General features: G+C 33.5%; 2 protein-coding genes across 3 annotated transcripts; one reads left to right on the top strand and one right to left on the bottom strand.

Annotated features, from left to right (window-relative positions):
- The first annotated feature begins 1,343 nt into the window (after window positions 1–1,343).
- Window positions 1,344–4,090, top strand: LOC141712850 (actin-7-like). Its single transcript, XM_074515949.1, has 5 exons — window positions 1,344–1,494; window positions 2,235–2,305; window positions 2,402–2,795; window positions 2,924–3,537; window positions 3,619–4,090. The coding sequence occupies exons 2-5, from the start codon at window positions 2,246–2,248 to the stop codon at window positions 3,682–3,684; spliced, it is 1,134 nt and encodes a 377-aa protein (XP_074372050.1). The 5' UTR covers window positions 1,344–1,494; window positions 2,235–2,245; the 3' UTR covers window positions 3,685–4,090.
- Window positions 4,091–6,469: 2,379 nt separating this feature from the next.
- LOC141712851 (carbamoyl phosphate synthase small chain, chloroplastic) lies at window positions 6,470–10,876 on the bottom strand. 2 transcript variants are annotated; one of them, XM_074515950.1, is made up of 11 exons: window positions 10,719–10,876; window positions 10,309–10,451; window positions 9,884–10,016; window positions 9,320–9,408; window positions 9,169–9,229; window positions 8,989–9,056; window positions 8,712–8,840; window positions 8,499–8,608; window positions 8,062–8,409; window positions 7,474–7,639; window positions 6,470–6,863 (listed from the first exon to the last, which is right to left on the bottom strand). In XM_074515950.1, the coding sequence occupies exons 2-11, from the start codon at window positions 10,448–10,450 to the stop codon at window positions 6,814–6,816; spliced, it is 1,296 nt and encodes a 431-aa protein (XP_074372051.1). In that variant the 5' UTR covers window position 10,451; window positions 10,719–10,876; the 3' UTR covers window positions 6,470–6,813. The 2 variants fall into 2 exon arrangements, with proteins under 2 accessions (XP_074372051.1, XP_074372052.1); XM_074515951.1 differs by lacking the exon at window positions 10,719–10,876 and adding an exon at window positions 10,554–10,672.
- Window positions 10,877–12,117: the final 1,241 nt, after the last annotated feature.

The following is a 12,117-nucleotide window of genomic DNA, read 5'->3' on the forward strand; positions in this document are numbered from 1 at the left end:
GTTTTTTTAAAAGAGTTTGAATATTAGATGAGCTCTAATATATAAAACACGTTAAATATACCATAGAGTCCTTACAAAAACTCATTCCTTTCTATTTCCTCACGCAATTTTGATTTATCCTGAATAACTCCTAGCTGTGACTGTAAGCTCGCTGATAAGCTTGTCAAAATATTGTTAGCTTGCTGATAGATAAAAATTGACTTTTGCAAAACAAAGTTAGAAACAGATATAAACACATTATAATCAACTTGCTAATAAGACTTCTTAACAAGCAAGCTTGCTAACAGTGTGATCATCAAAATCATAAGGGTATCAGTAATAACCTATAGGGAAATATTAATTCTGAAATGCAGCTGTCAAATAATTAAGTGAGACTTAATTATATTACAAATAGCAATTTCGAATTAGTAATAACTTATAATTATTTAAGAGATATAATTCATTTTTGTACTCTCAAAATTATATCTCTTATAAATGAATTTTTTTTATAAAAAAACTTTAATTTTAAAACCCTGGATACCAAGAGAGAAGATGGAGAGAGCAATAAAAAATGATTTTTGTGCTAATAAACATACAATCCTTGAGTTCAAGTATTCGTGTGGATACCGATAAAGCGTAGATCGCGAGAGCGGGATTCGTGGTGATTTAACAAATTTTGGATCTCCGTTAGTCAACCAATTTGTAAAGCTACTTAAAGTAAACAATTTAATATATGAATTATATATATGTTTTTGCATGAATTCTGCGTAGAGTTTCAAAAATTCTGATTTTTCACATTTTTAATTATAGTTTCCGTTGCGTTTTATGTATCGAAACCCTTTAATACCATAGACTAGGTTTGAGCAAAAAAAGAAATTAAAACTGAAGTCGAATCAAAACCAGCAAAAAACAGTAAAATTTGATTCGAATTTAACAGGTCCCAAACTGAAAATAAAAAATTGATCCAATTTTATTAATTTAGCCCAGGTAATAAGTTTCAACTGGCCTAGAAAAATTTATTCCAGCTCAATTATTAAAATAGATAAATAATTTTTAATTTTTATGATTCTTATAAATTTTGAATTAGTGAATATATATTCAAATCTTGCAAGAAAAATTCGGTCACTAACTTAAAATATAATTTTTGAAGACCAAAATCGAGCAATTGGAGTTTTTAAAAACGGAAACTGAACCGATTGTTTGATTATGTTCACAGTTTTCAATTTTCAAAAACAATATATATTTATTTCAGTTTCAATTTTATTTAAAAACCACGTGAGTTTCAATTTTATCCAAAATCAAGCCGTACATGTAATTCCAAAAATAAAAAATTAGTCTTTTAAAATCAAATGAAATTGAATTGTATTGAAATATAGAGATGAATATAAATAACCCACACAAGCACATTTATTCCCCCTATTCATTATTTTCCGGTTTAGTGTTTGTAGAGAGAGAGAGAGAAAGTAGTGCAGCCCACAACACAACCAGTCTCCCCTTCTCTCTCTAACTCTACAGGTTTCTTCTCATTTTCAACTCATTAGATCTGTCGATAACTCAGAGATCTGTGCTGTTTTCTGTATAGATTCACTATGTATATGTATATGCATATGCTCATTTGGTGCTTCAACTTCAGATGTAGCTTTTAGATTGTTTTTCTGTTTCCGATCTGTTGTTTGATCTGATTTTACATGTGTTTATGTTGTTAATACACTTGCGATCTACTCTATTACTGTTTAATTTTGTAGTTTTTTGATGTTCTAGACTATTTTTGATTGATCTGCTTTGTTTGCTATTGTTTTATGCTGATTTGAGGAAACAAGTAGCTTAATTTCGTTTGTAAGAAGTTGTATTGGAGTTGTTATGTTAAAAGTGTTGCGATTCCGATTCAAAGAAGTGGCTAGGTAGTTATATAAATCAGCGGGTCTGTGTTTTTTTTGTGATTTGTGCTTTGAGATTTGTCTTGTTCTTGTGTATCGATACTCGGTATTAACTTGTAGATGATTATGGTTTTGTCGTAAATTTTAAAGATGTAAGGATGATTTAATTGCGGAATATATGTGTTGTTGACTTCGGTTGACTTAAAGGTGCAATTAAGTCAATGTAGATTCTGTAAATGTTTGTTTTTTGCGATGCCTTGGTAATTTAAGGTGGACCGTGTTCAAATTTGGAAAAATGTGGGATTGTTTTGCAGTTTTGGGATATACAGACTTGTGTAATGTTTCTGTTTTTTTATCAACATGATATATTGTGTGCAGTTATCTAAAAGATGGCCGATGCTGAGGATATTCAACCCCTTGTCTGTGACAATGGTACCGGAATGGTGAAGGTTAGTTTTTTTAATGAAATGTGTCCCTAAAAGCATATTCTTTGCATATTTTTGTATAATTTGTTAGATACCGAGTTTGCCATTATGTTATTTTAGGCTGGTTTTGCTGGCGATGATGCTCCCAGAGCTGTATTTCCTAGTATTGTTGGCAGACCTCGACACACTGGTGTTATGGTTGGGATGGGACAGAAGGATGCATATGTTGGTGATGAGGCTCAGTCCAAGAGAGGTATTCTTACTTTAAAGTATCCAATTGAGCACGGTATTGTTAGCAATTGGGATGACATGGAGAAAATCTGGCATCATACTTTCTACAATGAGTTGCGTGTTGCCCCTGAGGAGCACCCAGTTCTTCTTACTGAGGCACCACTAAACCCTAAGGCCAACAGAGAGAAGATGACTCAGATCATGTTCGAAACATTCAATGTCCCTGCCATGTATGTTGCAATTCAGGCTGTTCTTTCTCTATATGCCAGTGGTCGTACAACTGGTTAGTGTCTGTCCCTCTTGGCATCTGCAGTTCTGATTTAAATATTGTGTACAGCCATTGTTTACAGTAATATGTTTTTTTTAATCTGTTATGTCTTGAAGATAAATTTTTGTTTCATTTTTATGCAGGTATTGTGTTGGATTCTGGTGATGGTGTGAGTCACACTGTCCCGATCTACGAAGGATATGCCCTCCCCCATGCCATCCTTCGGCTTGACCTTGCTGGTCGTGATCTGACTGATGCATTAATGAAGATATTGACAGAAAGAGGTTACATGTTCACCACCACTGCTGAGCGGGAAATTGTTCGTGACATGAAGGAGAAGCTTGCATATGTGGCCCTCGATTTTGAGCAAGAGTCTGAAACTGCAAAGAGCAGCTCTTCTGTAGAGAAGAACTATGAATTGCCTGATGGACAAGTTATTACCATTGGAGCGGAGAGATTCCGTTGCCCAGAAGTCCTTTTCCAGCCATCTTTGATTGGAATGGAAGCTGCAGGAATCCACGAGACAACATACAACTCAATTATGAAGTGTGATGTTGACATAAGGAAGGATCTCTATGGAAACATTGTCCTCAGTGGTGGTTCAACTATGTTTCCGGGTATTGCTGATCGTATGAGCAAGGAGATTACTGCTCTTGCTCCAAGCAGCATGAAGATCAAAGTGGTTGCACCTCCAGAGAGAAAATACAGTGTCTGGATTGGAGGATCTATCCTTGCATCTCTTAGCACCTTCCAACAGGTAGATTTTATTTATTGTTTAAACATTTATATATCCTTTTCCTTTGTCATGTAACTAAAAACTGTTTTTGTTTCAATTCAGATGTGGATTTCCAAGGGTGAATATGATGAATCTGGTCCTTCAATTGTGCACAGGAAGTGCTTTTAAGTTCTATGTTATTTCTTTGATGATGGTGTGTATCTTTTTTCCATTTTAGTTGGTTTTTCGTGTTATGTTTATGGTGAACTCAGTCGGCTACTTGGATGTGGCTGTTGAGGTGGCTGTGATGGGTTGATGACTAAAGGCGTAAATTATGCTGATTTGATGGATCAACTCATCAATCAGGGGAATGCTATTGTAGAATTCTGAAATCGCTTACTCTTTAGTTAATCAAATGTTGCAACTGCCCTTGTTAGTAGAATGCTTGTAGTTGAAAGAGTGATTCTTGATGATGTTTCTTTTTGCTATTTATTTTTCCCTACCCTTTTATTACATTCTTGTACCTTTATTTTCAAGGTTCTTTTTTCTTGGAATAATTATTTTTAATATTTATTGTATGAGAAATTCTGTCCTAGTGTGTCAATTTGCAGTTGAATTTTTCATTGGAAAATATAATGGTCTCAGGCATGTTGAGGTCAAGGTTCATATGTTTAATGCTCACTTATTGGACCAATAATGAGCAAGGCACTAGTTGAACTTTTTTGTCTTTGGGAAGTGCATAATTTGTCTGAACGGTGTGCTTGTGAAGGCCTGTTCTGTTTTTTATTTTGGTTCAAATTGCCCATATTTTTTATTTTTGTTGACTAGGTCATATTTTATGAGATCTGCTATTTTGGATGCATCCAATTGGGATTATACAATGACCAGATGCTTACTAGTACACGGCTTGGCTTGTTAAAGATTTTATTCATTTTAGAACAAATCTGCGGTGACACTTTTGAAAGTTTTATGTTGAAAAGTGAAGAACGCAAGCTAATATTTGTTGTCTTGCTTAAAGTTGAAAAGATGCGAGGAAATTAAAGGAATAAATATATAATGTTTATGTTAATATCCTACTGCATTTTCTGAGATGAATGTATGTTTATGTTAAATGGATTGTCATGGTCATTTGACTGTGTCTGTGTGTTGCTCGTTCTTGAGACGAAGTCCATCTTCGCATTGGAAGCTTCATTATTCAAAGTTCCAACTTCCAATCATATCTGAAACTCAAGAGAAGTGAACCAGTATTATTTAAAATAAAAAGACGAACGTCAATGGATTAGATGGTAATATACTTGTATATGTACATGAAATTTTGAACGGGAAATGATGAGGGACAAAGTCACAAAGGTAAATTGTTCGGTATGGTATGGTGAGGTTTGCCCCGGAGCTCACTTTTGAATAGCTAATGAATTTGAGTCGAATATTTTCTTTTTTTACGAAGAAAAAAAACATTTTTTATTAATTTGAACGGAATACAGCCGGGACAAATCCCAACTGCCAATACAGGTCGGAAAACAAATAACATAATAAAAATAATTAGATAATTTATTTTCTGATCGTTTAATACACAAAATTTTAAAAAATTTGAAGTTAAAAACGAAATCAAAGACATTGCAAACAATCCAACCTAATACAGCAACGTCACAATTGACCCTATCACATTAAAAATCATTGTTAGCCCGGTGTTTAGAAATAGCAGTAGTATAAATTGAGATCGGAAAAGTACCACCTCAATTATCTACATGCCGAATAACAACTATTCACTTGTCGAATACATCTCAACTATCTAAATGCCGGACACCGACTATATCGAATGATGAACAATCTTTGATTGCGAAATGTGAGATTTTGTAATAATCACCACCTTCCCACATTCGATTCAGACTTTTCAGATCACCAAAAGCATTAATATAATCGTTTTCAACATATGCTGGACCAAATAAACTCAACTATAATTAAACAAGAAACATAATAAAGCACTTTAAAAGAAAAGAAAAAACACACACCAGCACCCAAAAAATTGAATTTTATTAAAAAAAATTAACAAGAACAATAGAAAATGAAGGAGTTGGAAATTTTCACCGGAGAAAACTATTGTAAACCTCTTAATTAACTTGAGAAAGAGCAAATCCTAGGAGAGGAGAGGGGCTCGGCTGCAAGACAATTTGAGTCGAATATTAAGTAAAAGAGTAACGTGAGTTAACTCAATTTTTTTTTCAAAATAATTATAAAATGACGTGACATGACGAATGTCTAAATTTACTTTAAATATTTAAATTTAATTCAAGTGTTTAAATGTTACTATAAATATGCATTGGGTACCCTTTAAATGCAAGTCTTTCACAATAAATTTACAGATGTGATTTGAGTATGAACGTGATAATATTTGACTCCAAATTCATTCTGAAAATAAAATAGTACTTAAATTTGTTCACTTTATCCAGTTTTTGAACGAGTCTGATCTTTATTTGAAAGAGTTGCCAATTTTATTTTATTTTGGAACGAGTTGAATCTGATTTTGATTTGAATTATAAAATTTTTATTTTCAGCCACTAAAAAACTGAGATCTGATTGTGTGCTTTCATTTTTGCGCCACTACTCACTAGGCTGTCTGTTTGCGATATTCATGGCAATGAGAAGTGCAAATATATCCAAGGATCAGTTTGCAACGAGGGCCAAATACGGGGTCTTTCAACTTGCTAAAGAACCAACATCAAGGCTGTCTGTCAGTTGAAAAATGTTGTTTAGTGTTTACAATGTTGATTCTATTAAATAGAAATCACAACGTACTTTCTACAACATTATGCTTAACCTTCCAACGTTCGTACATAATAATTCTTTCAAATGCATTCCCACTCTGAGTGTCTTTGGAATCTAAAAAGAATTTTATTGTTCCAAGCATGCTAAATAGAGAAAATTACTGTTCACATTCTTAATTTTCTTCTTGTGGCTAGAGACCAGAGCTCCGAAATTGAACACATACAATACACCACCAATTTGGTGTTCTACAAAATACAAATAGATAACAGAACTATTTTGCTTTTCTTCAAGTAACAATATCCTGCCAAAACCATTGCCTCAAATTTAAAAACAAACATGCTTTGATTTTTCTGATGATAATACAGCAACAGTAGGTCATTAATCATTTTTTCATATATAACCATTAGAATACTAGATAACCAAATGGATTGTGTTAAGATCCTTCATGAACCTATGCCTTTTCATCATTATAACCGATCCATCAGGCCATCCAACCAACCTTCATCAGAATAATTTTGAATTTGGATTGACCAATAACTCATTGCAGAATCCAGTTCACAAATTTTGTTTCTCTTGCTTCATCAGCTTCACAAACTCTTCAAACACTGAAACCAGAAGAACTTTCGTTACTGGAGTATAATTTATGTTGGCATGCATGTAGCACTGCCTGTGATTTAATAAATTTTCTCTATATGACTAAGAAACACAAAAAAGTTTCCTCATTTTCAAAAGAAGAAAAAACGATTTCCTTTGATATTGTTTACTACATAAACATTCAGTTTACATTATTATTCACAGTACATTAATTTAAAAAAATATGCTACAATTTGTATTAGAAGCTAAACTGAATGATACTCCTAAAGTCTAAAGGGTCACAGTGCTCTCAAAATTGGGTACGTCTCGCATGCATATTACTCAAATTAACAATAATCAAAGCTTGAACACATCTCAAGCTGCCGGAAGTCAAAACAGCAATTTACGTTCGTGGACTACGGTAATATATCTATTACTTATGCCTATATTAATTTCTTTGCTTCCCTGACAAAAAAAATTATATGATCCTCAATTACATTGCTACTCTCAATATGTCAGCCACTCTAACTCTCTAAGCAAGCAATATCAATTTTACAACTTGGCCACCATGTAGAGTAAATGTCATTCAATTCATGTAATATATGCAACAAGAATTGAGTACAACTAGAGGTACACACTTACCAGGATCTGAATCATGAGGTCCTGGAGATGCTTCAGGATGGTACTGAAGAGACATGAGCTTTCGTTGAGGGTACGCGAGACCAGCACAGCTCCCATCATTAAGATTTAAGTGAGTGACTTCCACACCATTGGGAAGTGATGCAGGGTCAACAGCATAGTTGTGATTCTGTCAGATAGGTGTGTCAATTAGTATGACTAAACCTTAAAGAGATCAGCAAAGCCAGGGGAAGAACCATGGGTAACCTACAGTTCCCTATGGTGTACCTAAATTTTAAACAAAACACTACAGACGAACCTAGGTTTCCCTATGGTGTACCGAAATTTTAAACAAAACATTAAAGAAGTTCATCCAGTCCTGCTTGTTCAAGGTTCGCAGTCAAATTTTCCTCCAACTGAAGTCCATAAAAAAATGTATTCCATGTGAATGCAAAGTACATCCTAACTAAATACCAAAGTAAAAGCAGAACAATAAGGATTTCAAGCAATAATGGGAAAAAATTCATATGAAAGTGGAGGCCTAAATGGCAAGGCAATATGTGCAAATTAGAAACTAAAACAATGAAAAGTCAGCTTTGTTTTTCAACACACCTGGGCACTTATCTCTACGCGCCCAGTCCGAATGTTACGAACTGGATGATTTCCACCATGGTGACCAAACTTCATCTTATAGGTCTTACCACCCAATGCTTGGCCAAGCAATTGATGACCCATGCAAATCCCAAAAACAGGAACTTGTCCAATTATTTCCTTGACTGATTCAACTGCATAAGGAACTGCAGAAGGATCACCTGGGCCATTGCTGAAAAGAACTCCATCAGGTTTCATTTTTAGAGTTTCAGATGCCGGCCATGTTGACGGGACGACTGTTATCTTACAACCATATGATGCCAAGCGCCTCAGTATATTATGCTTGATACCGTAATCATATGCAATTACCTTCACCCATAAATAGATGCCAAATGAGAATCTACAAAACCTGCAAGTGCATTTCTAGTAAATAAGTACAAACATATTATTAAGCTGACATGGAAAATCTCTTTCTCCCTCTGACTGGAATTGAAGTCCCACTCTTTATCAGTCTTATCAACCCATTCATAAGGAGCCTTGCAAGTGACACCGCTTATCAAATCCACACCTGCAAAGTTGTGACAATACAAAGTACTTAAAAACTGCAACCTACTAACATACAGATATAAATTTTTCTCTATAAAAACATTTAAAATTTTCTGGGATTCTACCAACGATATCCCATTTACGAGACATTTCCAAAAGCTCGTCGTCTGTTTTGGAGTCTTCTGTGCTGAGCACACCAATGAGGCTTCCATCTTGTCTTAATCTACGTGTGATTGCACGAGTATCAACATCGTCTGTTACACAATCAAACACCAGAAAAGAATAACATTAGAATAATCTCATCAAGACAATTATTGTATGTTTTGTAAAAAAAAATTAAGGAGCTAAGTGAATATATATATAGTTCCAAAAAAAAAAGTAAACATAATATATAACCCTCACAGATTCCCATGATGTTTCTTTTTGCCAAATAAGAACCTAGTGTTTCGGTACATCTCCAATTAGAGGTACTGCAAAATAAATTTATTCAATAAAATTAAGTTATATGATTGAGAAGGAAAATATCAACAAAAAAATATTTGAAAACTTAAACAAACATTGGTAATAATAGAAAGTAGTTACCTAATACTTAAACTTCGGATCACCAAACCACCAAGAAAACACTGTTGAGATTCTTCGTCATCTGTTGTTGAAGGAATATTTCTTTAATACTGGGTGTTCTGTGCACAGAAAGAAAGGTGGTCCAAGGGCATGTAAGAGAAACTTCACTCACCAAAATTAACGCCAGTATTTCCAATATGTGGGTTTGTCATTAGCACAAATTGGCCAGCATAACTAGGATCTGTAAGAATCTCCTGGTACCTGCAACTTAAGGATATGAAACCCTCCTGGAAACATTTTAAAGAAAGCAGCATGTGCCAAATTAAAGCACCCTGGTATTGGTAGATATAGAATGTACATCTTTGGTTAGATTTATTATCAACCCTATATAGGATGTGGTGCATTAATACAAATCATTCTCCATATTTAGCACATGCTTTTGAACTGTCAAATGATAAGACTTAAAGCATTATAGTGCAACATTGGTAACACTAAATCCAGGGGTTGGATGCATCTACTAGAGCACAGTTCAAAGTCAGGATGGGGGTTCAATCCTGTATCTCTGCTATATTGGGAATTACTCCACATACCTACTGGGTTGCGGGCCGGCATTTTACCAGTCTCTCTCTGTTAGGTTATCATCCTAGGGTTGGTTTCCAAATATTATAAAATAGAAGTTTACCTTTAATTTGCCACAAAGCAAAAATCAGGCCATCAACATAACTAATCGTCTTACCCTGTCAAAGATGTGTTGAAGACCACTTCGCCAACTTGGGTACCAGAAGCACCAAAAGATTTTGCTCTCCAAATGGAACCGTCTTCAAGAGCAAGTCTAGCATCTGCTACCTTCCAAGGCTTCTCAGGCAAACCTGTTATATATTAAGTACATTTCCATCATGTCATATCCACCAACAACACATAACATCTTTATAATACTTGGAGAGCAACACTAGGATGATAACAAAAGTACAATAAAAACAACTTATATTAAAACAATATTACAAAAGAATAATTGCAATGCTTTTTATATTAAATAAATGTACAAGCACAGCGATAACTAAATGGAGACAATGTACCAATATATCATAAAGTTAGAAACACCGATAGGCACAAACATGTACAAAGTATCCATAATACACGAGAGAGAGGTGTAGTGAGTACCAACGGTAGCACCACTGGTGGCAACAGAAACCGAAGAGCATTTAACAGTAAAAACCCTGACTCTAGCTTTGTTGGGACAAAACCCAGCCGCGGACAGCGGATTGCAACCACCAATAGCGTAATCCATAGCTCTGCTTGCCATTCTGGTTAAACACAAAAACAACAAAAAATTACATTTTGCCATAACTAAAATCAAACAAAGCTGCATTCAATCAAGTTTAACAACTATAATTAAAATTACATACACACATTAATTCAGCTTATAACAAATTTCTGAAAACTCCGAGTAAACAAAAGCTAAAGTTGCCAATCAAGAAATACTAAAACTGAGTGCTTCTAAGGGGCATTTAAACAAACAGAACAAGTTCGTATAATATATAAACATAAAAATTAATAAAAACAAACAATACCTGCGGGAGAAAAGTGGTGTTCAGCTCAAATGAAAGGAGTGGAGGGTGAACTGAAACCTAAAAGCTTAAACCCCCAATAAGTCGATCAAGGTTGGGTTGTTGGCCCGGTTTATAAATCCAACAGCTTTTGTCGATCACCCAAGGCCCAAAAGCCCACTTCACTCTCACTCGCCCTAAATTAATATTCCATCCCTTTTATAAAAACCCGCATTTTGTAAAATAATTAAAAACTCACCAAATTTAAAAACACATTCATTAAAAAACTTATCTATACTAAATTAAAATAACTGGAATGAGTTATAATTTGATACATTTTTTTGGTTTGGTTTAGTCATACTCAATCATGACCGTCATAGCTTTTTAATCAAACTATAAGGACTGTTGTTTAAATACTAAAAAAATACATCACCCAAATTTTTGTGTTCGAATCCGGCCAATAAAAAATATTTATATTATTTTTTATACCTTAACTAAGTTTTCAGGTTCGAATCCCGACAATAACAAATATTTATATTATAATTTTCGAATATAAATAACCTCCCAAATTTGAATCCATATGAGTTTTTTCCTGGAAAGTCTTATTTTATTTTTTTTCATTCTTATTTTAAGGTTTAGTACGATCGAGCTACTGTTGTATATTATCATGCATTAAATTTTTAAAATATTGATCATATATGTCTGTCATGTATTCTACACAAAAATTATAATAGTTTAACTCAATATTTGAATGCACATACTTTTGCATAGTATAGTTTCAGATTAATGTATTAATTTTGTTCAAAACTTATATTAAGGTAAAATGGAAGAATACTAAGGGAAAATATATTTTTTTAAAAGGGAAAATGTTCTTAAAACTTGTATTAATTTTGTTTAAAGCTTACTACTTGATTCTAGGTACTTTGTTTTTTCATTTCATTAAAATTTTAAGCAAGCATCATGATGACAATTTTTATCCTTTATAATAACATCCTAATTTCGATAACATTAATCTAAAGATACGAAACCACTTATAACAAAGTTAATAATACTTAAATAAATATATGTTTTCATATTTGATTACACAACTGAAGTAAGTAATTTTAAGTTAAAAAGATATTCAGTTTTCCTACCATTTTTAACATATAGAAAAGTAATGTATGTTAAAAATATAAAAAAATAAAAAATATTATATAACAAAAGAACAACCAATACATAAAAATATGAAATAAGACTAAATTCGTCAATACTTGACACGAGTTATAAGATAGTATATATAATACTGCAACATGATGTTCAGAGGGGAAATATTTTATTCCACGTGTGCTCCATGTTAGACGATCAATCAACAGTTGAACTGTAGTACCGTACCTTCTCTGTTATGTCAAAATATGACTTCTACACTTCATCTCATTCATAATCT

This window comes from Apium graveolens, chromosome 3 (genome assembly GCF_009905375.1).
Source record: "Apium graveolens cultivar Ventura chromosome 3, ASM990537v1, whole genome shotgun sequence".
In the NCBI taxonomy this organism is placed as follows: Eukaryota; Viridiplantae; Streptophyta; class Magnoliopsida; order Apiales; family Apiaceae; genus Apium; species Apium graveolens.